Source organism: Colius striatus, chromosome 13, assembly GCF_028858725.1.
Source record: "Colius striatus isolate bColStr4 chromosome 13, bColStr4.1.hap1, whole genome shotgun sequence".
Taxonomy (NCBI): Eukaryota; Metazoa; Chordata; class Aves; order Coliiformes; family Coliidae; genus Colius; species Colius striatus.
The window spans coordinates 10,345,144-10,372,781 of NC_084771.1; the positions used below are offsets into that span (position 1 = coordinate 10,345,144).

Sequence of the window (27,638 nt, forward strand, 5' to 3'; positions counted from 1 at the left end):
GCTGTGGAATTTAAAGCATGCAAACAACCCACTGCAGCTTGGGAACTGCAGGCAGAGAGCTCCATGTGAGCACAGTGTCCCCTCTGGAAAGCCCACTGCTATTCCATGACATCATTGCTCAGATTTCCATGAGACACATACCTTTCTTTTATCCCCATGCTTCAGGGTTATGTTTTCAATGCTTCTGATCTTGTTGCCTATGAACATGTTCTCTCGAACCACAATTTTTTGCCCATTGGGGTTGCATCTGGAGGTAGAAAAGCAAAGATGATGTTCAAGAACCTAACCCAGGAAGGCATTATTAAAGAGAGAGAATGTCATTCTTAGACAAAACTCTTAGGTCTTAAAAACTCCTAAAAGCAATTGCTGCTGGAGATTGTTACCTCTTTGTGAAACTACTGTCTTCCTTCTCTGTAACAATTCCAAGTTCTTTTCAATAGCAGAGGGGGGCAAAGATCAGGATATGACCAGCAAATAATTCCCCAAGTTTCTGAAGATTGAAAATAGAAAATACTGGCCAGCTAATGAAATCATGTGAGTTTAATCTGACTAATATGGATTTTACTTCAGCTCAATGCAGTTGTGGCTTTTAAAGTGCTCTTTTAGTCACTGCAGAGCATTTCAAAATGCAAAATGCCAATCATATACAACTCTGGGGATGTGAATGTTGCTGAGTGTGTCTGTCTGTCTGCTCAGCCTTCTGATGTGAAGTGCAGGCTGAGGGAATAGTGTGGACAAATACTGGGATAGCAATAGCTGAAGACCCCAGAAGGTAGGGCTTCCCCAGAACATAACTACACCTCAATCAATTTGGATTATGGGCAAGTGTCTGTAGCATATCATGTGAAAGGTATATCTGCACCATCCAAGGGAAAAAAGGTTTTTTCTGTCTTCTTTAACTACAACCCTTGGGATAAATGAGCAGAGACACAGGTTTTCTCATGCTTAGGAGCACAAAGGCTTCAGCAGGGCTGGAGCTCTAGGCATCCTGGCAGCTGTGCAACTCAAGGAAGCTTTCATGTTAAAGTTGCCAGTCCAGCTCCAGTGCAGCATGGCTGGGTGTTACAAACTGTGACTCTGGGATGGCAAGTGAGTGAAGTCAGCTCAGTTCCACAGCTAGCTGCAACTGTACCTTGCACAAGCCATCAAAATGCACAACAGGGAAGTGTCCCCATTGCCTCCTCTCCCTCAGCAGAAGCACCATTGCTTCCCATGGCCAGTCTCAGAGCCCACCACAGCAGATTAGGATTGTAGGAGGTGGAGTGAATATGAACTTCTCTAGCTGATGACAACCAAGGGCTGATGCTGCAGAAAACTTATCCATAAATCATCTGTGCTTTTGCCAAGTCCACCCTAGACACACGGGTAACACCCTGGTTCAAGGAAGGGTTTATAGCTCTCCAAAGAGCCTAATTAGAAGATGTCTTAAGTGACTTCCTGCAAAGCACAATTCTGTCTGGAGGACGAAGGGAAAAAGTCGAAGGAAGCAAATCACATCACAGCTACAAGGAACAATTATAGTGTTTTGGGATTCATAGTGCACTAGTGGGGGGGGGGGGGGAGAGAAAGAGAGAGAGAGGGGAAGCGAGACAACAGAAGGAAGTGGGGTCTGTGTCATTTCCCACAGGAATCCTCCTACAGCTTCTGCTGGAGAAAGATAAGGCAGCCTGAGAGGCCAGGAGAGGTAGACACCACTCTGCAATTGTATTTAAATTGATAAGATCAGAGAGTCAGGGAGCTGGAACTCTGGGTTATATGAGGTCTTTTGCCACCAGGTCACTGGTTCGATCTGGCTTAATTTGGTATTCATGGCCAGTTCTCTCTCCCTAGACAGAAAGGTCTGGAAAAGATTTCAGGTCATCTCTATGGCTTTGCTACAGAATGTGTAACCTTTTTCCTTATGTTTCCACTCTGCTCTTGTTGAACACCTCCAAAGCAGCAGCTCGTGTGCCTTCTGCTGACCTGTGATGCCAACAGCCCTGCCTAAGCCTGCAAATCTCTGCTGTTTTATTCTTGAAGAAGCAGTGTAACTAGTAATGGGCTGCTTCCCTTGTGGAGGGACACAAGGTCACTTTTTAGACCCAACCTGAAACTAGATCACCCAATAACACTGCAACTGCTACAGCAGAGAACCTGGGAAAGGACCTTCTCTCTATGATTTTTTGCCTGTCTCGTGGCTTGCCATTCACAGCATTTGGAAAAGCATTGAAATGGTGGGAAAATAAAGAGCCATCCTGCAATCTTCTCTCTCGTTTCCTAGACCTGCCTTCAATTTTAGGGATGGAAAACCTGACTTTAGCCCTGTAATTGCAGGGAAGAGTTGAAGTGCAGTCAGAATTTTTATACATGGCTCCTGTACATCCCCTGGGGCTACCAGGGGCAGCATTCAGACCTCAGCCAAGACCTCTTTCAATGCTGTGCTTATACAACAGCAGGAGCAAAGAAAATGTCTACTTGCACAAGGCAAATCTCAAAAGGCATCTGGTGTTTCAACTTGGCACATTCCTCTGTGACAATTTTGACCCAGTGACTTGCTTCTGTGTCTTCACACCCCAGGCTGCCTCCAGGCTTTAGCAAAGAGCCCTCAGTAAGGTGTGAAGGCTTGGTTACCTTTTCCAGCTTCTGCAACTCAGGTGCTGCCACAGGAGCCTGTGCTGAGTGTGCACTAGTGAAGGCAGCCCTTAGGAAGTGGCATAAATTCCATATGGCTAATAAATGAAGCCAACCCTTCAGCAGGTTTGTCTGACAATAGCTCTTACAGGGGGGAAAAAACTGTTATCTGTACACAAAAAGCACATATCTATTTTCTCTTTGTCAGCTGTGTAGGTTGTATCCAAGAGGTGTAAGAAAAGATCCTGGCAAGTCAGAGGGACGTTGCTGGTCAAATTAAAGAGAATTCAAGCCTGATCTTTAGCCACTTTAAACTTATGTGACATGAATTTGGTAATATGGGAAGTGGTTGTAACTCCAAAAAGATCATACACAACCAGGTGTCTGCTGAGTTCATAACCCTTGAGATCTTTAGGTGGGGAATCACTGCTTGTGATTGGTAACTAAGATAAATAAGATATACTGGAAAGAAAAACTGATTTGAAGCTATCAAACTCTTTTGCAACATGTTGATGATAGGAAACTCCACTTACAGTGTGCCTGTGGGGCTGCAGGACTGCCACTTCCACTCAATCTTCGGGTCAGGATTCCCACTTACAGTGCACTGGATTTTGTGTTGGCTCCTTAATTCCACCCTCTCAATCTTATCAAAGTCAGTTTCTTTTTCATAGATTTTGGGTCTCTCTAAAGAAGAAGAAAAAATAGAACAACAAAATAAGTAAAACCAAGCAAATTTACATCTATGGTCACAGTCCTGTTTCCATCAAAGGCTTTGAAACTTTTGGCTCTGATCACTAAATGATTTAGTGAGGCTGCTAAAGCTGTAAGGAGTTACTGACACTACTGAAAGGGTACATGTGGAGAAACATGGATATTAGTTGTGGTGGTTCAGGAAATGCATTGAAATGCTGCCACATGCATCCTAATTGCTTTCAAATGTTGTCATGGACCTGCTATACGTTTGGAAAACTTATGCCATGAAACATCTATTGGTCAGGGGCTGCAGGATCAGGCTGTTAGTCCATTTACTATGGGCAAGATAGCATTTCACTTCTGATGTCACCTCCTGAGAGGAGCCTTATCAAACAGCTGCTGGTCTGCAATATTGTTACCATTGTGCAGGTTCTCTCCAGGGTTTTTGATCTGAAAACCTTGCTTTCCTTTTCTGTTTATGTGTAATATGCACTGGATGAAGGGACAAGGAAAGCAAGGCAGAAGTGGTGGGGAGAAAACACTTGTAGAACGATGCCAAGAGAGTCTCACCAACAGCAAACCCATTAAAAATGTCACTGCGTTACTCACATCTGGGGGGGCTGCAAGATCACACCCTTGGACTGGAAATGTCTCAAGAAGAAACTTTTGTGTGACACTTTCAGGGCTGCCTGTGGCCAACAGGAAAGAAATGCTTTGTCCCATCTACTTGCAACTCCCATGGGAACATGCGAAAATGAGAAATTATGCTAAAAAATCCCCAAAGTGAGCTGAACTTTTGCTAACCTCAGAGAGGGTGGGTTTGAGTTTGGGGTGAAAGCACAGGCTCTTCCCTCATGCAGACAGCTCTGCCCATCCTTAACCATATCTCTTTGTCTGCTTCTCATAACAGGAAATCAAACAGATTTATTGGTCGGAGTCCCTCTGTGGAACACCTCTGTGCAGCCAAGTGCAGCTGCTTTACACTGGGGGCTTTTGACAAGTTGGGAAGTGAATGCAGATTAGATTTCTATTTCTTGGGTTAACTTATTTTTTCTGCTGTCGAGGAGGCCCCAGATATGAAAATATGAGCCCACCTCATCAATCTTGAGCCTTTTCCCTCTTAGTTTTTAAATAGCTCCCCACCCTACTCTCTACTCTTATGAGAAGACTGACCAGGCTGAGGCTGTGTCTTGGTGGGATCCTCACTTTCCATTTCTCATGACTGCCAGGTCAGACTGAAAGATCTTCTGACCTCACAATTGCTTGACAATACCTCAGCATTTCCTTCTCCACCACATGAAGGAGTATTAACTGTAGTTGGTTCATTCATATCCTAACTGACATGCTACAGTAAAACATAAGCTGCTTTAAAGAAGCTTCATTAGACCCTGATTAACATTTGACTTGAAAACCCCAAATGGCAGGCCTTGTTTGGTGTTGCTCCTGTGTTCCATTTTGCTTCTTTCGTCCCCTTTGGTTGAGCCTCGTTTCCCTGTCTGCCTGCAGATGATGTTCTGTCAGGCTCCAAAAATCCACTCCTCACTCCTTTGTCCTTTTTGACAGAGAGAGGGATTGTCTTTTTGTGAAGGTGAAGAAGGGAGCAGATGTGAGAGCAGTTTAGGCTGTGATGAGGGTCTCTCAGACTCACAGCCTCATCTGTAACGTGGACACTGGGTTTCCTGCACCACATCATTCTGGGTTATGCAATGTGTCACTGGTCAAGTGCTTTGAGATTTGTGAGCAATTCAGAGGACAAATTATTGGGACTAATGTTGAATTTCCTTATAACTGGCATCTCATTTCCCATCAGTAAATTATTCGTGATCATAAAAATAATTTTGTCCAACTCTCTGGAGAAAGAAGCACATTCTTCATTATCTCTGACATTTTTCTTTGCAGTCTCAAATCCTGTGTTTGGCATGCCTGGACTGACCTCAAAAGCATAATTCTCACTTGGAGAAAAAGACTCTAAGTTCAGTGTGAAAGGTTACTCAAGTGTTATGTTTTCTGGGCTTCAAGAACAAAGCTTTACACACATGCAGAGGGAGACTATGTTTGTGCAGTTTTGTGTGTGTGAAAGAGTAGAGGGGGACAAGATTTGATTGCAGTCTTTTGATATTAGGAAATTTTTCTAGACTCTTGGTGAAATGAACATGTTGACTGTCATTAAATTGTCATTTTACAAAAGGAATGATAATTTTAAATTGATCTAATTCAAATAAGAACAAATATGAGTGACAAGTGAATCCTTAATTCCACAATTACTTTACTGGGTGGCACTATTAAATATAACTTGAAACCTAAAATGAGTCCAAGTGATTCATCAATTGAAATAATTATTATTTATGAGGCATAAGCAATTGTTTTCTTAAAGCTTGAGGAGCTGGCTAAAAATGGCTCCCCATCATTGCTTTCACAGTGCCTATAACACAGTTAGTGTGGGGTCGTGGCTAATTATGGGCACAGTACTCACAAATAGGAGCCATTTTTTTAAGTGTCTCTCTCTTCTTCCCTGCAAAGGTTATAAATGGTGGTGGGTATCACTCTGCAAGTGCTTTTTACTGTGGCACTGCCACAGTGGGGATCAGCCCCTTCAACCATCTGCTTTGTGCTGGGAAGGGTGTTGGCGTTGGCCTCAGCTCACTGCAGGTTTGTGATGTGCAAAATAGGGGACTCAAATGGGGGATATTTCTTGGGCTGACAACTTTCCAAGCTTCTGCACATTGTCACAGCCATTTTACCTCTTACCATGCCCTCTGAGGGCAACTGAAGCTTTTCTGTTCACTGCTCACTGCTGGACCAAATCCTATTTCCAGAAGTTGCTTTTCTCAGTGATGCAAACGAGTTAACTGGCTTCTGTGGTGGGTACTGGCCTTCCAGATTTGCTCAGACTGTAACTGGATCATTGCCTCAGTGGACTGATGTCTGCAGCAGTCTCACCTGCACAAGGGCTCTCCACATGAGCATGTTGAAGAGGTTTTAGCTGAAAGCCAATAAGGTTCACCTAGTAGTGTATCTCTCAGATAACTGTTTCTCTCCTCCAAACAGTGCTTTGCTTTCTCTTTCATGTTTGCTTCCTATGCAGTGTGGTGCTTTGTGCATAACCTCTTGCTTGTGTTTAGGTGTGAGGTAAGGCTTGGGGCACAAATCCATTTGTAAGCATTGCCAAAATCTAAACACATTTCTGGTTGCACCTTAAAATAGGCATCTACATTGTGGACTTCATCAATGTCCATATATTTGTGTGTGTACTGCTGGGTTTTGAGCATTAAACCCCCCCCCCCCAAGCTGCTGGGCATGGAGAGCTTTAGCAGGCATTGGACTCCTGGCAGTAACCAAGCGAGTTGCCTCTGCACAGCCCCTGCAGTGCACCGTGCCTCCTCCAGCAAGTGCAGTGCAGTCATTTCTCCTTGAAGCTCTACAACTATGTGGAGCCTGACCTACAGCAGTCTCTGCCATCCTCACCTTGGCCTCACTGACCACCCTCCTGTAGGGTCTTGCCCCTCACCAGTACTCCTGTCTGCTCTACTAGTGCTGAACTGCAAGAGGAGATCTTTAAATATGCTTCATTCCTGACCAGAAGCATCTTTTACTGTCCCACTTCTTGCTTCTCACTCCTCCCCACTGAGATCTGCCTGCTTACTTTCAGCCTCCACCTCCCATCCCTTGGTCATTGCTCTCCTCAGGCTGAGTTTTCTCAAGCAGAAGCCAAACAAACCTTAAAAGCTTTCTTGTCTGTAGCTGCATATGGGACGTGCAAGGTTCAGATGGCTTTAAATATATTGAAATAAATGGGTTTTTGTCCTCTCTGGCTTAAAGTGTGATTGTATCCCCAACTTGCTTTGCAGAGGTGCAATTGCTGGTGTGAGAGCTGACCTGAATAACTAAAGACTTTGCTGCTGCTGCACTGTGAAATGCAATCAGAAAGCAGGTCCTGCTTACTGTAAACTTCAAATTGATCAGCATTATGTAAATCTCACCGTACTTTCTAGAGTTCTCTTTAGCTTGTGGCCTTAGGAGCAAATATTATGCACAAGGATTAGGACATTAACTCTTTGGCGTTTCCCCTTCGGCCAGAAACTCTTCTGTCTCTAAATTCATTGCAGATGTTATTGTGAGGTTGCACACTTGTCACCCAAAGGAGCACCCAAGGATAGAGGACAGCACATAGAAAGTTTCCCTGCCTTTTTTAGAGAAACTTTGCTTTACTTTCAGTGACCTCTGACTGAACTGCTGTTTACCTACCTTCCCCACTACCATTTAAACTGGCTTTCAAAACAATCTTTCCACATTAAGCACATCATTAAAATAACATAGTGGTCCAGGGAATCATTTAGTCTCAACCTTATGTACTTTGCTGAACATGGGGCTTCATTAAAACTATTGATAAGAATGGCAACTTGTTTTCCATTTGTCTTTTCTGTTTCCCAAAAGCAAAAATAATTTGCACTTTAGAGTCTTTCCTCTGCTGTTTGTACTTAATGGAAATATAAGCTCTGCAAGTCGACCTAGGTGGATATTCTGTGAGGTAGATAGGAAACTCATTGATGCAAGTTTGGATTGGTCAAAGAGGATGCGGAGAAGAGGATGAAATTTCCCCAAAGTAAAACCCATTTTGTTCTGTGTTCAGCTGCCAAATGATCCCCACAGTTTGGTTGTTTTTTGTGGGGTTGTTTTTTCCTTTTTTATTAGAAGGAAAGAATGAAAAAAATGAGTTAAATGACCTGAAAACAAAACTGTTGTTTCAGGCTGAAGAGAACATTGTGTTTGACCCCAGCTGATTTTGTCTGGGTGGTTTTCTATGTTTTACTCTCCTTGCTTTTCTGTTTCATTTCACCCAGCACTACACAAGGGTACTGTGAAGTGGGTGCACAGCATCATCCCCACGGTACCTCTGAGGAAGCAAATGCTAAAATGGAATGAGGGGCCAAAACCTGTCTGGGAGTCAGTACCACAGCCAGGAATAGAATGAGGGTCACTGTTTATCAGTTGCTTGCCTGATCTCTGGTGCACACACCCTGCTGCTCCACTGCAACCTGTTGCCACAGGCTGGGACTGCCAGCAGGATGGAAGCAAATGGGAGAGAAACCATGCTCTTGGATGCTGGATGAGCAGATATTAAGGAAAATCCCAGGGCAGTGCCTCACAAGAAATGTTGTTGTTGAAATGGCAGTGCAGCTTGCTTCTGCTTTTGCTGACCTTGTGACTGTCACTTTTAGATGTAGCTATCTTCAACTCATGGGAAGAAAGCTGCTTTTTCCAGTCCTGTACCACCCCCCTTCCCCGGTCTGGCATTCAGTACAGCCAAGCTTTGGGGGAAAAAGGGGTTTCTCTTGTCTGTCTCTCCATATCTTATTTTTTGTGGCTTAACAGGGCTCAAAAGCAAATTGATAGTAATGAATTGCTTAATTTTTATCAGAGCAGACAGTATTCTAGCATCTTTGTCTCTGCCCCTTTTTCCTGCTTTTCAAAAGAGAAACCAACAGTTAATATACCTGCAGGCTTGGCTGAGAGGCAGCATGGAATCCACATGCTGCCACTTTCTGATTTCCCCCCACCACTCTTGTTTTTAAGAGCTGTCAGAGAGAGATTGCTGCTGCAAAGACGTGACTTGAATGCTTCAGATGTTTCTGACCATCCTCAGCAAGCCCCCACCTTCCTCTTCCTAAAATTGCTTTGGCTACTTCCAACAAAATGAAAATAGCTCATCTGACTTTTTCATTAGGGGGCTCTCCTGGGAGTGCCCAGAGGCTGAGTGGAGGTTGGCCTGAGGAGCTGCAAGTGTCCAGGGTTTGCATGATGTCACTGAGAAAATTCTTCATAACTTGCTAATGATGAGTGTGCTGGAAAGGCCCACCACAGTTTGTTTGTGCTGCTACATTTTTTCTCTTCTTTCATATATTTCCCAGTAAGTCAGTTGTTTCTCTCCTGCCTGTTTCTGAGCAATGAGATTTGAAGGATAGACTGGAGCACTGTATCTCTTTGCTCTTGCTCTTCTCAGCTGAGCATCCTGCCCACCCAAAGCCTCGGACACAGCCATTGCTACCAGCAGCCAGGAGGAAAGCAAAGCAATGGGTTTAGGGAGCAACATATTGAAACAGTGGTTGGATGGAAACAGGCTGTGAGGTTTTGGGGGGATTCTAGTTTGCTCAGCTGGCCCAGGGGGTGGAAAGATTTCCTGAGTGGGTCATCCTCCAGGAGCTACACAGGAAATGGATTCGATAGGAAAGGAAACCCAGTCCTGGCAGGATGCTGAAGTATGTGAAGGTGGATGATTTTATGTAGCTCTGCTTCTCCTATCTGGCTCAGTCCTTTAACCTGAACATCAGCTGTGTTACAGTAATGATCCAAAGAAATTAGTGTCTCTCACAGTGCAGCAGTGGCCATCATTGAGATTTCAGTGGTCCTTCCATGAACACGTCAGAGTCTCCCCTCTGTCATCAGCTGACTTTAACTGAAATTTATCACTCTAAGAGCAATTTTTCCCTGAACTACCATAGCCCAAATACATTAACCTGATCCTGAAGGCTCATTTGCCTCTTCAGACCGTTTCTGGCTCTGGCTGAGGTGATGGTGTATTGTTCACATGGATCACCGAATATTTATTAACTTTCACGGAGATCACTGGGGACTCCTTTGATGTCAACTCATCCCTTGCAAGCCAAAGTAGGTCAGGCACAGAACTCCCTTTGCCTTTGATTTTAAACCAAATACAAAGAACTGGCCTGACTACAGAGTAGGGCATACTTTTATGCATCATTAAGTGCTCTGGAGCTAATTCTCCCTAGTAACAAATGGAGGTAGAGCCCATCACCTTGCTGACACAACAAGGAGCACATGGCAAAGCACACGTGAATTCTCCATGCACCCTTTTTATTCCAGTCCTTGCTCAGGAGAGACAGAATTCATAAGAAGCCTGTGAATCACTACTGCTTATGGTAGAGGCTATTTCTAGCACTTAATCCTGCATTTCTTATAGCTATAACACAAGAGCTTTGGAGAGCAAGGACTCTATCAGGGAATGTAATTTCAGTTGACTAGAGCAGCTGGAACTCAAAGCAATATTTGGTGGAAGAGCCTTGAGAGAGCACAGCAGAAAAACTGTGGGACAAAGAAGAAAGGCAAAGTGGTGAAGGAGGTTATTCATCCCATTTTGAATTAACTTATGCTTCAAAACAATCTTCACTCACAAGGTGGTGGTCAGAACATGCTGACTGCTCTGGAAGGGCTCAGCAAGAACCCTGATGCATGGAGATGACTTGTACAAGGGTGAGAATGAAATGCAGCCTGCTTGCCCATAAATAGATTTGAGGGTTTGTGTTTATGTTTTGTTCTGAAACTGCTTTGTACTCCAGCCTGGAATAACTCTTTTCTCCCACATTTCTCCTTCTTGGCTGGCTCAGATATGCAGCCACCAGCTGTTTGCTAGGATTGTTCCTTCTTCTTGCTCTTTCCCCTCCAAATTCTTCAGGACATTATTTTCTTGAAGCTTTTCTCAATAAGAATTTAATCAAACAAAACAAAACCACAGCGACCCACCGATTCTTGGACAGTGTTTGATGTGTAAATATGTAAAGAAGGAGTGTTTTGAAAATGCAATCAGCTACCTCCTGGGGACTCAAGTCCTACAGTGAGCCAAGGTGACTCCACAAGGGAGATATGTGCTCCTGCAAGATTAAATTCCAGCTGCAATGGGAGCACTAGTGACCAGAGGCACAGCTAAGCTACTTCTTAAAGAGACATTTTTTGAATAGCAGCATGATCCTCCTTCAGGCTCCTTCCTGCATCTTGTCAACCAGAGTTGCACTGCTATCAGTTGCCACCCTGCAGCTCTGAGAGCTCCTTGCCCATTTTGCTCCATCTTGCCTCTGTGGAGCTGAGACTTACAGGAGAGGGGGCTATGTGCTTACTTATAATTTCTTCAGTATGTTGTCCCCTTGCAGCAAAACAAAACATATTCAAATGACATTTCTCACTCAGAAGCCCTGGCTTTTGGGGAGCAATGCTGTTAGTCAAAAAGAAATGTTACTCCTCAGTAATAGGGAGCTGGTACGTGGTTATGGACTCAGCATGAGGCTTATCAGGTGCTGAATTGTTGTACACTCCACCTTTTAGACATGATGCAAAACGCGGTGCTCCTACCACTGTGTTCACTTGCAAGCCCAAGAGGATTTTTACAACAGTTTGCTAATCCCTGTGTTCAAATTCCAGCTTCAGTAATTGCAGACTGCCCATGGTTCTAAGTAGGTACATTACTCACCCCTCCTAGCTCAGAGGTGTTCCAGTGGTGGGCAAGGTAATCCATCCATAAAAGAGCTAGAAAGTATGTTTTGGTCTTCTTCTCCATGTCTAAGTGTCTGCAATGTAATATATTCAGGTGCAAGACCAGGATATCAGTCATGATGACTGGGAGATAAATTGTTAGGCTATTTGTTCAAGAGCTAAGGGAGAATTTCCAACCTGCATTCAGGCTGTAGCCTCAGAAGTATATTTTTTTCAAGTAAAGCAAATGATACCCAGCTCTGAAAAAGCAATCCCTTTACTCTGACTGAAAGCACAAAAAAAAGACAGTTTGCTGCTGCTGGATAAGCTTCAGGAGCAAAATTTGCCTTATTTGGTCTACCCAGATGCACCTCAGCAAAATGGCTCTCTCCTTGCGCTGGATGCTTCACATAGAAGAGGTCAGGTTAGTGCTGGCAGAGGCAAGAGAGGTTTCCTAGGGGTTCTGTGACAGTCCTGTCTACAGTCAAGGCAAATATCCTCATTGTTTGCAGCTTTTTGCTTAAAAGCAATGGCATGCTTTGGCAGATACTCTCCTTTGCTTGCTCTCATTTCTGGGATTACTTTCTCCTACCAGAAAAGAAACATTTGCTGTTCATTTTTTTCTGTGCTTCACCGTGCAACACCTTCTCCAGTCAGTAACATCCCTGCAGCTGCTGGGCTTTGCAGATGCTTGAGAAAGGGTGGGTGTGCAATTAAATAACGATTCCTGGTTGAAGTCTTTGTTGGGCCAATCTCTCAGAAGGGCTAACAATGAGCACCATGCTAGGCATGCACTGCATGTGAGAGACAGAACACCACATACTTGTCCATACAATAAAGATGAAAGGCTTGTGCTGTAGTTAAGAGCATGGGATGGTTTAATCCTGAAATAGCATCTTGCTGATACAAACAAGGTCTGTTTGTTTTTTATATGCCTATTTGGGGAATGGCTGCTCTTCAAGTAAACATTCTCTTTTGCATGTGAATACCAGTATTTACCTTGACAAGATAGTTTATTATCATTCTTAATTCTCTCTTCCTTTGAACATTTCCGTTCTCTTAACATGAAGGGCAAAAGCACTGTATGGGTAAACAAGCTGAAGTGAACAAATTACTGCAGCTTAACACGTTCTTCCTCAGCAGCTGAGCTGCACTACCTGACCAGAAGCATGTTCTCAGCTCTCTCCACTCCTAAATCATACAATAGATTATGTAATGTGTAAGGTGGTTTAAGCTACCATATTGTATTTAGCATTTTTAATAGGCCCAATGTGCCTAAGTGTCAGGTTCTTCATTTGTTAGGCTTTCTTCCTTTCTGAATGGTGGAAGGTGAAATGAGTGCTGGAAGTTCCACAGAGCAACAGGACATAAGGATACAAAGTAGGACAATTGAGAGTGTTTTTAGGTGTAAAGAGGATAAGGAGAAAAGAATTCACCACAGAAAAGAAAGCAAACCTATCTCGATAACTTTATCTCACTGCCTGAGTGAACCTTGGGAAATACAAAGGGAAGCAGAGCTAACTTGTGCTGAACTCCTACTTGGCCTCATGATTCAATCTCTGTTGCCAAAGTCAATGGATTGAAAGAGGTAGTGGATGTGCAAAGAGACAATGTGTCTCTGTCTTCCATTATCCCAGCTGGGGAGATTAATAAATGTGATTCCAGTATCTATTTTCCCCTCTGTGTCAAGTGGACCCACTTCAGTGCACACCAGTGTTTACTTCAGTTTTATCCAGATTCCTCTGAAAATGAACCTGTCTCTCAAGTGCTCCCAGCAGATAAATGACAATACATATCTACACACTTGGAAAGTATATCTAGCAGGATGATAGAGAGACATAAAAGACAGGGTAGCTTATCTAGATCCTTCCATCAACCCTAGTGGGACTTTCCTGTCACAACAGATGTTCTACAGTGCCTTGCCCAAACTAATTTTTAATCTCAAGGGCTAAAACTTCTATCATTTCTCTCAGAAAACTGTGCCCCTAGCTCTAGCACTTCACTACTGGATGTTCTCTTAAACTCCAATTAAAAGGTAACTCCTGTTAAGTTTGTTGAGTTTCGAGCCATTTCTGCTTCCCTCTGCAGAGAGTATCCCAACACAAAGGTGCTGCAGACTATTTCTAAGGTGCAATATCTCAGTGGAAAGTGACTTTAGGTGACCTAGCTTCAGCCTAAGTCCTCATACCTGCTGTCCATTTAACATGTGGTGAGCTGAGGTGGATCTTCAGTGGTTCCTAAGTAAGGTGGTAATCTATGCAAGTGCTGCAGCAGCTCACATCAGCTAAACATGGGGAAACATCATCCCTTCCTGCTGACTGGTAAAATAGGATCATACATAAAAATGAGAAAGCCTAGTAGAAGTAATTTTAAACATCAAATCCTTACCTGTCACTACCAGCTGCATGGTGAGGTTCTTATAGAGGCCATATTTTGCATTGCTCAAGACGATGGTGTAGTTTCCAGCATGCTTCGGTCTCACATCTCTTATGCCCAGTCTGTACCTCATTGGGTCTGGCTCATAGCAAGTGTGGTTATCCTTGATCAGTTTGCCATCTTTGTACCTGTTTTGAAAGTCCCATCAAGGCTCATCATGTGTATATATGCATATCAGCCCTCAGAAAACAAGTTACCCAAATAAAGGTGAATAAAGAGTCATCATAGAATCATAGAATGGTAGGGTTGGAAGGGTCCTTTAGAGATCATCCAGTCCAACCCCTCTGCAGAAGCAAATCCCACCTAGATCAAGTCACAGTCATCCTTTGGAAACAGCAAGGGAAACACAGGCCTATAATCATTGCATCAATTCCTTTTATCCTTCCTCACTAAAACTGTAGCATCTGCAATGCTATGAGACAGCTTCTCCAACAAACAGCAAAAAGATATTTTAATGGGTCTGAAGGAACAGTGCCTCTCACTCAGCTGTTGTTACTAATGTACATTTACCTGCCCCAAATTATGCTGGATGTGCAATACTAGGTGCAGGAAATAATGGGTTAGACAAAATTTATGTCATCAGTTTTAAACCAAGATATTAATGAAGCAGAATTGTCTTTCACTATGTATATATAACTCTTTGCTGTTTCTGCAAAAGCTGAACTCTGGGACCTGGAGAATTTACAGTCAATAGGAAGGTTGGTGAGGAATCTGCAATCTTGAGTTGTCACAAGCTAAGAGTAGCACAGCAGAGCCTGCATGAGCAGATTTGGGTTATGAATATGAAATAGGCCAGAGTCTGCCACACACAGAGCTTTAGGTTTGGTGGAAGGAGAAGCTGGGGCGTGTGTCCTAGTGCCTGAGAATGCTGGAAACCTCCTTTACGGTCGTTTAAACAACTTTGCTGAGAGACCTCCAACATCAACAGCTGCAGCTTCGAACATGCAGGGGAAGCAGCTCTGGTGGTCCCAGGGAGCTCCCAAGCAGCTCCATGCTGAGCCCCAAGAACAAAGCCTTGGCAGACAAAAGGGACTGGTCCCCACTTCCACTCACAAAAACATTTGCATCTCCTAAATAGCAGCAACAATTGAAAATACCTCCTGGCAGCACTGATTTCACTGTTATTTCACTGCTAAAATAATGCAGCATGCCCTTTGCTGACTGCCAGGGCCCCCTGCCTGGCACTCAGGTGGCCAAGGAAAAGCATATTGTGCAGGTACTAATTTGCCCAAACCACCTTCTCTGCCAAGATACAAACCCACACCAGTGAGAATATGTATGGGATTGCATACAGTTAAAGATGTATAAGGTGTTGGATGGAGCTGTTAAATATGTCCTGCAATCAAGCAGAGCAAAAGTAGCAAGAGACAGGGCAAGTGACGATATTATGTAAAAGTTATGAAGAAAGACAATTTCTCATGTTGAGAGTGTGACCTGCAGCTCTCTATAGCACACTGTGTCCTTACAGGCTGACCAGCACCGATGCTGGTAGACTGGAAAGCCTTCCCCAATAGCTTCCTACTTGAGTCTTCCAAATAGTTTTGTATCTGAAGTAAATAAAACCCCCATTTTTCCTTTATGGACCTTTTATGCATCATTAGAAGAGAAAACCAGCATGGCTTGCCCAGCTTCACAGAGCATATGTCAGCACAGAAAGGAGTCACATGTCCCAGCTGAACTGTGAGACCACAGCCAGGAGCATCCTCAGCTCCCATCTTTTATCTGTGGTAAGGAACAGTGAAAAGTTATTCTAGTCAGGAGCACAAAAGAAGGTTGCCTATGCCTGATTCTGCTCCAGATGATGGTACTCACCAGGCAACATTTGGTCGAGGAATGGCATCCACCTTTGCAGCTAGTTTCAGTGACTTGTGCCCTGATGTAATCTCATAGTAAGGCCCTTTCTTATATGAAACTGTGATGAAAGGCTTGTCTGCAAAAAGAAATGAATAAGTATTGGCAGATCTGCCACAGTACAGTGCTCACATCTTTGAATTGCATTGTCTGCCCTGGCTTTTTTGCAACACAGATCTGCAGAACCTTCAGACAACCAAATGGGATGACAAGCAGTTACTGCAGCTCCTCTGCAAAGCTCTGCTGGAGCCAGGAAGGTCTATCTCCAAATGAAGGACTTCAAAGCAGAGAATATGCATCTGCACTGTGTGTAAAAATGCCTGGGGTATCTCTTGTCCATGTGAATGCCAACAAGATAGATTTTCCAGGGCATCCTTGGTGCCAGCTTTTCCAAAACAGTTCAGCTCCAGTTAATCCCCAACCTCAGGCATGTCTCAGTCTTGAACTCTCTAAAGTTTCTTTGAATATACAGTTCTGGGTGCTGACAATCTCATAAATTAATTAGAGGTTACAAATGATTAATGGTTGTTTTAACTAGTTGTCATTCTTCTTAATGCCATCTGCATATCAGGAGATTTAGTAGTGTGGCATTACCCTTGAGGCTTAACAATCCTGGTTCTTGGGTATTCTGGTTCAGCTGCAGAACTTACCATAGACTGTAACTGTGACATTGGCCTCCAGCCTTGTTACATTGAATGTTTTGCATACATACAGGCCTCCATCCTGCATGGTGACATTCTGAATTGTCAGGCTGCTGCCAACTTTATACACTGTGCCACCCCGGTCCATTGTTCTTCTAGGATAAGGTTGCTGGAAGTCAGAAAAAAGAGGGTCAAAAAGCAACGTAAAGAGGATTATTTTGTGCATCCTTTCAAAACCTGCCAGTAAAGAAAAGCAGTGATTCACATAAGAAATTATCACATCTCCCTATCACTGAAAGAAAGAACATAAAAGCCAAATCATCAAGAAGAGCTCTTGTGTGAGCTTTCATTACCAAGTCTAATAAGAGGGAAACAGAGTGGAACCGTGGTGCTTCTCTACTGAAATCTGGGCAGGCAGGTAAATACGGGGATGCATCCCAGAACAGCTCTTCTCAGGGACCAAATCCCAGGGGTCCCAGTGTAAAACCATCTGTAGGGGCAGAGTCCTTTGCTTTGGGGTTTGGGGATTGATTTTTTTTTGGTAACAAACAGTATTTTTCTGTCTTAAAAATCTCCTACTTTCTGAAAGAAATGTATTATGACAGAAAGAATTTATTGTGACAGCCAAGTGCCAGTGCAAAGTCCTGAAGAATTTCAGAAAGTATTATTGCTTCTGGTAAGATTTTTTTTGATCTCAGAGATTTGGCCAAGAAATTTTACACTTATAACATCAGAAATCTAAGGAGGCTTCATAGAAAAACCAAATTCAGTATCTGCATACTGCTTCCACTTCTATAAATTCTGTGTTATGTGTTTTGTAGCATACAAAATCACATTTTGCATGTTTCCAAGAGGTTCAGATGTGGCTTTGGAATGTGTATTTTGCTGAATTAAAAGGAAATAATTTGAAATTGGAGCATCAAATAGACAGATAGATGAACAGATCTGGGAAAAAACCCTTCTTCCCTCTGTTTTTCTTTAGGAGAACTGAAAGGTTTTAGCACATCAAAGCAAATGCTCCATGTCTTAGGTATTTCCACTGCAAATTTGGCACTTTTGTATTGCATTCCACAGAAAGCTCAAGAACCCACACTCAGAATTTCAATTTCCTTCTTTGGTGGAGATTTCAACAGACACAATTGGCTTTTGCTCCACTTTTTCCTAGTGAATAAATATCAAGATGATGAGCAGATTGACAACTTGCAGCCTTCGTGGCTGCCTTTGAGACCTGCCACTGGGCACTGGGATCAACAAACAGGCCAGCAGAGATGAGACAGCTATTCTTCCCAACAAGAAATGTACACTCCTGCTTTTTCTTGCAAGCATATATTTAGCCTGAGATTTGCAGTTTAATTTGCAGGTTCAGGATGCTCAGATAAATTTTAGATTCATCCAAACTAAAAATACAATCCATTGTAGGCTTACAGCTGGTTGGCTCTGTTTCAGAATCAGTAGTATTTAGGGTTTACCCAGCTACGTGAACAGATCTTTTGATCTGCATGAAATGAGAATACTGAATTGTCATCAACTCACTCTCCCGTTAGGACATGTCCATATGAACTCAATGCGCCCGTTGATGAAGGTTTCTGCTCTGCATTCCAAATAGAGAGTTTCTCCAACAAGCAGTTTTTTGGGAGTTGCTTTAAGAGTCAGGTTCTGTACTCTGCTCTCTGAAATGAGAAAAAAACCCAAAGGTATAACCACACAACTCTCTCTCCAACAATGACAATTAAGATGGAATCTGCACTCCGGTTGCCTCTCCAACATCCACTCCTTTCACAGCTTCCAAACCACCTCACCTTCTCCTGTCATTTCTATGGAAAGGGTGGGAAATGCCCACACAATGGAAACACTAGCTCAGTTGCATAATGCCTGAGTATCAGCTTATCATACTAACTGATAACACAAAGACACAGTAATTAATTAATTCTTCTTGCATTTGCCATGTCTGGCTCCTGCCTTCGCTCATCAGCTCCACAGCCATTCCCTAAAGCTACTCATCCTTTAAAGCACCTCAACAGTTGTATATCTGTGAGAGGATTAATTGCTGTAAAATATGAAACATGTTTCACCTGCCCTCTGACAACCAGCTACCTTTCCCTTCTGAATGGCACCTCCAAACTTTGCTTCTATCTGTTTCTTGATGCCTTAAATCCATCAGCTCTGAAATAAGGCTGTGTCTCTGGTGCCCCATACCAAACACACGTCTGACCTCTGTAGTGGTGTGAGGTGTTGCCTGTGTCCTTTTGGGTTAGAGAGGGATGATCTAATGGGATTTTTAGCTTTACATTTATGATTCTAGTAAAAAAATATTACTCCAACAATGAAGAATGAGAGGGAGAGATTTACAGGCCTCTTATTTGGCTGCCATACAATTTTATCAGCCTGTTGTTTAAAGCTGAGTGCTAATTGTATAGAAGGATGCTGTGATCTAATGGGAATGAAGTCACAATAAACTCTCCTCTGTCAAAAATATAATATATGAGGAGGGAAACAAAATACATTGAAGACAATGGAAAAGTAAATTCAAATTGGCTTCATATAAATCCCCAGCACTCAAAAATGTAACGTTTAGTTGCTTTGAATTCAGACTTTAATCCTGAACCGAAGCTTGACTGTAAATACAAGGGAAAGAGTAGAGAAAAATCACCAAGAAAAACTGCATAAAAAAGCAAAGATTTAAATCAGCAGTTTTTATACCATGATCCTGGGTGTTTAATGACCAGAAGCAGTAAGAAAGCTACTGTTTGGTTTATCCCAAACCAGCAGTTGTTTCAAGGGAAATATATCTCAGTCCAGGTAAACAAAACCTTGATGGGGTTTGAATAAAACACTCCTATTTTATACCACCTCAACACTTGGTAATTTTTCAAAACCAGGAGTGGCTCAAACCCAAGTTCTATTGAATAGGAAAAAAGGGGAAGAGTTTGCTTTTGGTGTTCCAGTTTGGACTTGCTACAGATACATACCAATGAGATATATCAAATATAATTGAGGCTAACCAAGAAATAATACCCAGGGGCTTAGCTATTGAAATAGAAACATTGTGGTCATTCTTTGGCACACAGTAGTCACTCACCCAGTCTCTGGGCTAGGTAATAGGAGGTGAATGTGCTTCCATTGACATTTGCAGTGCATGTGAGTACTCCAGAGTAAAGAAAAGAATGAGAAGGGATGATAAATCCTCTTTTTGGGTCCCACAACATCTTCTTGAAGTTCATCTCTACAGAAAGAGGATACTGAAAGAGAACAGACAGATTGGAAGCTTGTGAGACATTCCCTTTCCCCTCAGACCGTAGAAGCAACCAGCCAAGGCTGTCCTGCTTTAGAGGGAGGGTAGATACTTGACCTTTCAGAGTCGTTGGTGGTCTCATTCCACACATATCTTAAGCAACATCAACATAAGCAAATAAAAAAGCTCTCCCTAAGGTATGACTGTCTTTGAAACCCAAAACTTAAACATCATAACTGGGGCTTTTGATTTAGGAGCCCCAGTCCTCTCCATTCTCAGATGCCATGCTACCTATTGTAGGTCCCATTTCCCTCATCTCCTTGCTGCACATAATTATGCCTATCTTATATGGTTTTTGCAGGATAATCTTTTTGGAAACATTTAGGAACAAAATTTGCTTCTCCCAATGCTCCATGTAGCTACCACATGTTTGCTTGGGGTCTCCCAGTAATGTAAAATATGTATGAAGCTAGACCCCCAAAAATCAGAAGTATTCATGTCACTGACTCACCTGATGGCAGTTATTTATAAGCTATAGTCTAGAGCTAGGAATCACATTCCTTCTGTATCACAGAGGGATGAGACACCTTCAAAACAGCTCATTGATTTCCTCTAGGCAATGATGGTAAATCATATGATGGCAGAAATAAGGGGACTTAGTAACTTAGACATTTTTTGTCCAAAATTCATAAACACTGGTAGAAGCTGGAACAGAAGAGGTTCCAAAGAAACACAAGGAAGAGTTTCTTCCCTGTTGAGGTGAGGGAGCACTGGAAGGGGCTGCCCAGGTGGGCTGTGGAGGCTCCTTCTCTGGAGACATTCAAACCCAGCTGGATGAGTTCCTGTGTGCCCTGCTCTAGGTGGTCCTGCTCTGGCAGGGGGTTGGACTGGATGAGCTTTTGAGGTCGTTCCAGCCCTTGAGATTCTGTGATAATGTTCTGAGATTCTGCAACTTGATCTAGGCTGACCTGCTTCTGCAAGGGGGTTGGACTAGATGATCTCTAAAGGTCCCTTCCAACCCTACCATTCCATGATTCTTGAAAAAACAAGATCTTTAAGTTCTGGTAATGAGGAAGAAGTGAGGGTGCAAAAGGCAAGTGTGGAAAATAGAACAGAGCAAAAATTCACTTAAGAAGTACAAACTCTCCATGTACCCTTGGACAGCACCAATGTCAAGCAGGTTAGCTGTGCTGGGTGGGAATAATTAGGTGTTTATTATTATTAACAGGGAAATCCTGTTTTGCTAGAGAAAATGCAATTCAATCTCCAGTCATTTGGAAAATCCTGAATTATAAAATAGAAAAGAAAGATGTGAAATGACATGCAGAGGGTCTGTAAAAGAGCAGATGACTGAAATTCCCCCATTTCAGCCCATTTGTAGGCGGGTGCGTGGAAACACAGGCTCTGTGGCTCTGACTTTTCCAGCAGGACACAGGAAGACTCGTTAGGACTGAGGATGTGCTGTGGGAGTGTTGAGATCACATTTGGCTGAAAATTCAAGGGTTTGAGGAAACCTCAGTGTGCCTACAGCATGCCATGTGATGTCTGACTTTATGTGCACAGTGCTTTGGTCCCTCCTTCTTATCATATACTGGTTTCTCAGAGACGAGGCAAGTTTATGTTTTCTTTTTCAGAGCTACCTTATTTTAGCTTTTGGAGCTAACCAAGGGAAGAGCTGCACCAGGGACTTCATGTGGGAATTTCCCCAATGATGTAATAGTTTTGCTCTTGTTGTTATACAGGACGCAATTAATATGTCTGTCTCCAGACCAATGATAGTCTTGTATGGCAGTGCCATTTAACTAGGAGTCAGCTTAAATAACTCTTGTGTTGCAAAGAAATTTCAACTCCAGGCTTTAGGAGCTGCATTCTTTTAGGTTGCTTGTTGCTACATTTTCAGCACGGACTAGAAGACAAAGGATTTATGAGTGAGGCAGTGCCTGGTGCTGGTGCTGTGGGGAAGGAGGCTTTTGGAGCAGCAGTTCTCTCCTGACAGTAGTAGGAAACGTAGACTTCATGTAAAAACTTTTGAAGTAATCAAGCTGTGGCATCTCTGTTCAGAACTGTTAGGAAAAATCAGGAAAATAACAGCAAGAGATCTGAGACCTGAGGCTTCATCGTGCTTTAACACCCATGAAGGTCAAAGCTGTAAGTGGCAAATGCACACTGAACCAGATCAGTGACTAAACGGATCTGACAAGATGGAAAATGCCTTTTTGGACCACAATTAATGTCACATTAAGCAAAATTAAAAGTCTGAATTGTGCATCTTAGCATGGGTTTATTCATAACAAAGATGAGATGTAGAGTCAGCTGGGATCTGTTTAGTATTAGCAAGAGGTACCTTTCCCCATACATATTTAAAGGCCAGAGAGAGCAATGATTTTAAAGTCTAATGGTAACATAAGGAACTTAATTTACAGTGGAAAAAAGCGCATTTTCTACAAGAATAATAAAATGTGATAAAGCTGAACTTCACAGTTTGGCAGCTCTGTTCCCAGATGGCTAGGGGAAGGGGAAAGAAAAAACAAGCCTACTCAGGAGGCCGTTTTCAACAGCAGGCATGTATCGAACACCTTCATCAAATCCTCAAAGATATGGATTTAAACAATCAAACACCAAACGTCAATGCTGCCCGAAGGAAATCACTGTGGCTTTCCTCCCTTTGAAGTGCGTTGTCTCTCGGAGATTAAATTTGGAAGAAGAGGATGTTCTAATTTTGTCTGATGGCCTTATTCCCCTCTCCTGCCCTGTGGTTACCTCCAGCACCCTCCCGTCGCGCTTCCTCTCCGCACAGGAAGCCGCCACCTCGGCTCCACTCGCCGCTAACAAATCCCCAGACGAGGCAACACGAGCGGTGACTTTCCACAGATGGAGCCCAGGGCTGGCACCTCCTGAAGCAAACGCCTCCCAAAACACATCCCTTTGGGTACCAAGGTCTCTCTAGCTCTCAGCCTCCGGAGGGCTCCTGTGGGGAGCAGCACTCCTACATCCCTGCCCTGCAGCCTGGCTGCTCTCCCGTGAAGGGGAAAAAATCTTCTGGGGACAATTTTCTTTGGATGGAGCTTTCAGTTTGAGTGGAGGTTTTGTTCCAGCAGCAGCTTGCAGCACTTCAGTTTGTGTTTGAAGAAATTACCAGGAGAGAATTTAGCTAGCAAGCAGGGAGAGCAGTGCTGCCTATAAATAAGGGGATAAATGTGGAAGTTTGCTTGGTAGAGGTTCCAAGGCCACATTAGGCTCATGTGACTGCACCGAAGTCAGCAGCAGTGCTACAGCAATGAATTTGGGTTGAAACAGGCTAAAATAAGATGGGAATGTTTCATTTTTATAGCCAAGGAGGAGAAGGTGATAACACTTATCCAGGCTAAAGTGATAAGCAATAACTAGAGAGGAGTCTTATTCTCCCCCTTTTAATCCCTACAGACACAGTTTAAAAATAGAGACCTGCTAGAGCAATAAAGCCAGTGCTGACCCTCTGCACGTCTCCTGGAAACTTGCCCTTGGTCTCAGCAAGAGCCAGAGCACTGTCCCAGGCCTCTGTGAATTCGTGTGCTGTCCTCCCACAGGAGACATCTAACAGCCAAGACATCTAACTGCTAAGAGGAGCAGAAGTCCTCAGACCCCTCTACCATCATCCATCTGCATGTGCTCCACTGTCACACCATATCCAGCAGAGCAACTTCTCTCTGACAGCCCCTCCAGAGCAGGCTGTGGAAGAGGAGCAGAGGCAGAGGATGAGCTCTTCTTCCCTTCAGGACAGCTCAAGCAGTCAGTTGAGCAGGAGAATGGAAAGACTCGTAACCCATTAGGTAAAAGGCAGGATTGGAGCCAAGAGATCTATGTTCTGCTCCTCATTCCTTGATAGGTTTCCCTGTAGAGCAATTTTATAGCCCTTTAAATGAGTGGCTAGATCTCCATTGACTGAGGAAGCCTCAAAACCTTACATTTCCATTTCTCTTATACAAAATGGCCTTGACCTCCACAGACCACTCTGTAACCTTGACAATCAAATGTACCTGCTGCCAAAGGGATGGAGTCTGTAGCCTTTTATTTCTGAGGTTGAAACTTAGGTTAAATTTCTGCGATCATGCGGAAAGGGACAACTGCTCTGAGGAGGCTCAAGGTATAAAAGAGAGAAACTTTCATAACAATAGCTAATAGCCAGATGTTATACAAAGAATTTGGAAGGAAAATGGTGTCTTGTCATCTATCTTTGCCAATTTATGGAGGTACATCAAGCCAAAAGATGAGAAAAATATGTGATAAGCTGAGCCTAATCTCCAAAACACCCTTGTACTGCGTTCAAGAGGAATCCACTGCAAGAGCAGGACTATGTGCCTGGGTTTTCAGGTTCTTTGCTGCTTTTTCTGAAGCTTACCTAGCTTCATACATTTTCATTTGTAGTTTAACTCATTGTGTCAGCAGCTCAGACCTCTGAATTGATTGAATTTCTTTGAAAGAATCACTTACCTGGGTAAGCTTAGGTTTGATATCTGGTGAGGTAACTCTGCAAGGGACAACCACCGTTTTCTTAGCATCTAAAATGAAGATTATTTTGGGATGTTCTGGATGAATCTCCACAAATGGATTTCTGTAGTCTGCAGGGAAAAGAACATTGATTTGCAAAACTGCTCCTTTGCTGATCAATGACCAGAAGAACACTGTAATCTGAGCAGCTAATTGCTCATAGAAAGCCCACTCTAGCGTGTGACAAGGCATCCAGTCACATCTTGCTTGTTTGCAAATGTCAGTGTCATCAAGAGATTATAGCCAATGACCAAGAATAGGAATACTTCATTTCTAACCCTATTCTACCCCTTTGCAGTGTAATCTTGCAAAAGCACCTTTTCTTATCCATTTTCTATCTGTAAAAATGAAGTCAATGGATCAGTTCCACAGGTCTTCGTGGCACAGGACTCAGTTCTTTTCCCAGTGCTCTGAATTGCTTTCATAGGTGATACTATACCATAGCACTCCTGAATTCCACAGCAGTTAAGTGTTACAATAGTTTTATAGCAATTGAGCTAAATCTACAGGAAGAAAAGCTTCCTTTTGTAAATGAGCATCTCTAGAATACTGCAGAAAGCATACCAAAGGGAATGTAGACCCATCATATTCAAAGCTAGACTAGAATAACTTGTTCAACCCAACAGTGGAGTAACTTGGTCACACTCATGGCAAACTGTGGGATTCTCTGTGGATCTGCTACAATAGAGGGCAGATAAATTTGGCTGACAAGGAAGCTGGGAAGGGACTCTATCAGAGGGTAGTGATAGGCCAAGCAGTAATGGCTTCCAACTGAAAGAGAGCAGTTTAGATGAGATATGAGGAAGAAGTTGTTCCCTGTGAGGGTGGTGAGGCACTGGGACAGGTTGCCCAGAGAGGCTTTGGATGCTCCATCCCCTTGGAGTGTTCAAGAGCAGGTTGGATGGGGCTGTGAGCACTCTGTTGTAACGGAAATTGTCCCTGCCCATGGCAGGGGGCTGTGAGAAGATGAGCTCTAGGGTCTCTTCCAACCCAAACCATTCTATGATTCTATGACCTGTGTGGCTTCCAGGGCAAAACTCTGTCACAGCAGTAGCCAGAGCCTTTCCTGTCTTACAGCCTCTCTGTCTGACACACGTTGGTCTGGCTGCAGCACGGTGTCAAGGTATCTCCAGTAAAGGCTGTGTGTGCCCTCATCTGGAATCAGATGCTTCTCAAGTGCAGAAATCAAAGCCACAGGCTGTGTTTAACAGTCTGAATGGTGTGATTGTCTTGGTTTAGCACTAATGTGTCAGGCCAGCTGGCCTGGATCCTTTCACCTAAATGCACACTCTCGTTTTACACCTAAGGCTGTTGTGGCAGCTGTTCTGTGACTGAAGAAAGTCCCAGTTGAAGCGTGTTGAGTAACACCATCCATCCCATGAATCCTGGCAGTACTGCACCAGGCCACTGCCCCTCCTTCATTTGTTGGCAAAACTGGGAGTATTTTAAAATCTCCAGGAAAAGATGGCAAATATTTCTCTGTCTTTTTTACATAATGAGGAAGAAAATCCTGTACATGAAGTTTTAAGAATTCCAAGTATCCCTGTCTGGGTGTTGTCCATTTTGGCTTCTCTCAACAAAGAGTTTAAAGTTGTGAAACCCTCCAGAATTTCTCCTTTTCCAAGACTCCATCCCTGACAGTCTTTTGCTTCAAATCACTGGGGACCTATTTTTCAGTGTAACATAAATGCACACCCTTTGAAAGGGCTGTGTGTTCCATGCTGGAGGATCTGTAACTAGACAGTGGGTGAAGTGCTGATTTACATTACATATTCCTGGGTAACAAGTGTTCTAGGTGCAAATGATGTAACTGTGCTTATTGGTGACCTGCAGGACAGTTTGACAATGGGGTGTGATATTTGTATTTGCCCTTCCACAGCTCCACTGACAAAGGAAAAGAGAGTTGGCTTCTCTCTCACACTTTGTCTTTATTTCCCCTGGTAACTCATCTGGGAACAGGTCATTCATTTGGGTTTATCAATGTTCATTTCCTGGCTAATGACAACAGTCTTTGCTTAAGCAATGTCATGAGAATATGAGTGCTGTCACTTGGAATTAATGTTCAAAAAACTAGCTGGGTGCAGAGCTGGAGTTCCTTCACACCACATCCCAAACTAGTTTCCTTCACAAACCCATGAAGGCTGAAAGGCAGAGATTGAGATGGGAGAGTGGGACAGTTACCTTTTGTATGTTTGAAAGCTCAATTTTAGGTCTGAGAACTGGAAATAGGATGGTTAATGGACAAAAGGTAGTTTGGAGTTATCAAGCATGATTATATTTTTATAGCCAATTCTAAATCTCGTGCAACTGGTGAAAAGCTTTTGTACTTAAAAGGTGACCCTGGATTATTAAAAGAGGATCCTTGGATTCTTTGTTATAGGAAAAAGCAGAGAAAGGAGATTTTTGTGTATTTGTAACAAACACTGGGAGTGCAAAAAATGTGTCAGGGGAAGTGTATTCTTGTCTGTTTCTAGTCCTATGGAGAAAAAAACAACTCGTGTGCCATGTGAAGGGGGATAGGACAAGGATATAGGCCAAGAGGAAACTTGCTGTGAAAAAAAGGAGCTTCTCAATACCAAACTATCCACAAATCTGGAACAAATTTGGACAAACTGTTTTGACTGAAAAGATGGAAACGTTGAATTAAAAACTATTTGTGGCGGTATTTTTAGAGGAGGTCTCAGAATAGCACTGTTTGTTTGAAAAGTAACAGAAATCAAAAGAAGGCAGCTAAGCAAAAGTTAAATAATCCTGAAATGTCAGAAAATACTGAATTATGCAATGATTGAAAGTCAAAACAGAGCAAAATTTCTGAAAAAGATTTCCTGTTCAGGGAGCAATAATAATGATTTAACCCCATTCTCCCCCATCACCCCTCCCTACCCCTGAGGCTGACCTTTACCAAACCTTCAGATTCACAACAGATCTAAAAATAATCTGCCTCTTTTAGCTGTAAATAGGACAGATCCTCACCATGGTGATACTCAACTACTGAAGAGCACAAAGCATAAATTTATAGTGTATGCAACAGCAGCTCTATTTCATTCCTAATTGATTTTTAATAGCAGCCTGTACCTGAATTGCCATCTATCTACCCAGTAACTAGAATTACACCATCTACCCGGATCATAAGCCAAAATCTATAAATCTAGCCTACTACCATCAGTATTTGAAATCCAGATAGTGTTTTAAAATCGCTCTGCAATTAACAACAGCCAAAGGCAGTTTCTGGGTTGTAAAGATTGGGCTGGGGATGGAGAGGATGGCTTGAGCTGCAACTGATCATGGCTGGTGGATGTGATGTCTCATGAGCATTATTGCCTTTCTGTTTTGGACAAAAGAGAAAAAGGGTTTATATTTTATTAGTCTTTCCTACAGTGAGTGAG

General features: G+C 43.0%; 1 protein-coding gene across 2 annotated transcripts in view; it reads right to left on the reverse strand.

Annotated features, from left to right (window-relative positions):
* The window catches only part of LOC104559025 (vascular endothelial growth factor receptor kdr-like), a 130,012-nt gene that overhangs the window by 54,235 nt on the left and 48,139 nt on the right, over positions 1-27,638 (reverse strand). For both annotated transcript variants that reach the window (XM_010203820.2, XM_062006738.1), the window contains exons 4-11: positions 24,196-24,323; positions 19,573-19,732; positions 18,027-18,163; positions 16,503-16,662; positions 15,814-15,931; positions 13,954-14,129; positions 3,144-3,294; positions 142-247 (exon numbers count right to left, since the gene is read on the reverse strand). In XM_010203820.2, coding sequence (XP_010202122.1) covers positions 142-247; positions 3,144-3,294; positions 13,954-14,129; positions 15,814-15,931; positions 16,503-16,662; positions 18,027-18,163; positions 19,573-19,732; positions 24,196-24,323 — 1,136 coding nt within the window. The remainder of the gene's footprint in view (positions 1-141; positions 248-3,143; positions 3,295-13,953; positions 14,130-15,813; positions 15,932-16,502; positions 16,663-18,026; positions 18,164-19,572; positions 19,733-24,195; positions 24,324-27,638) is intronic.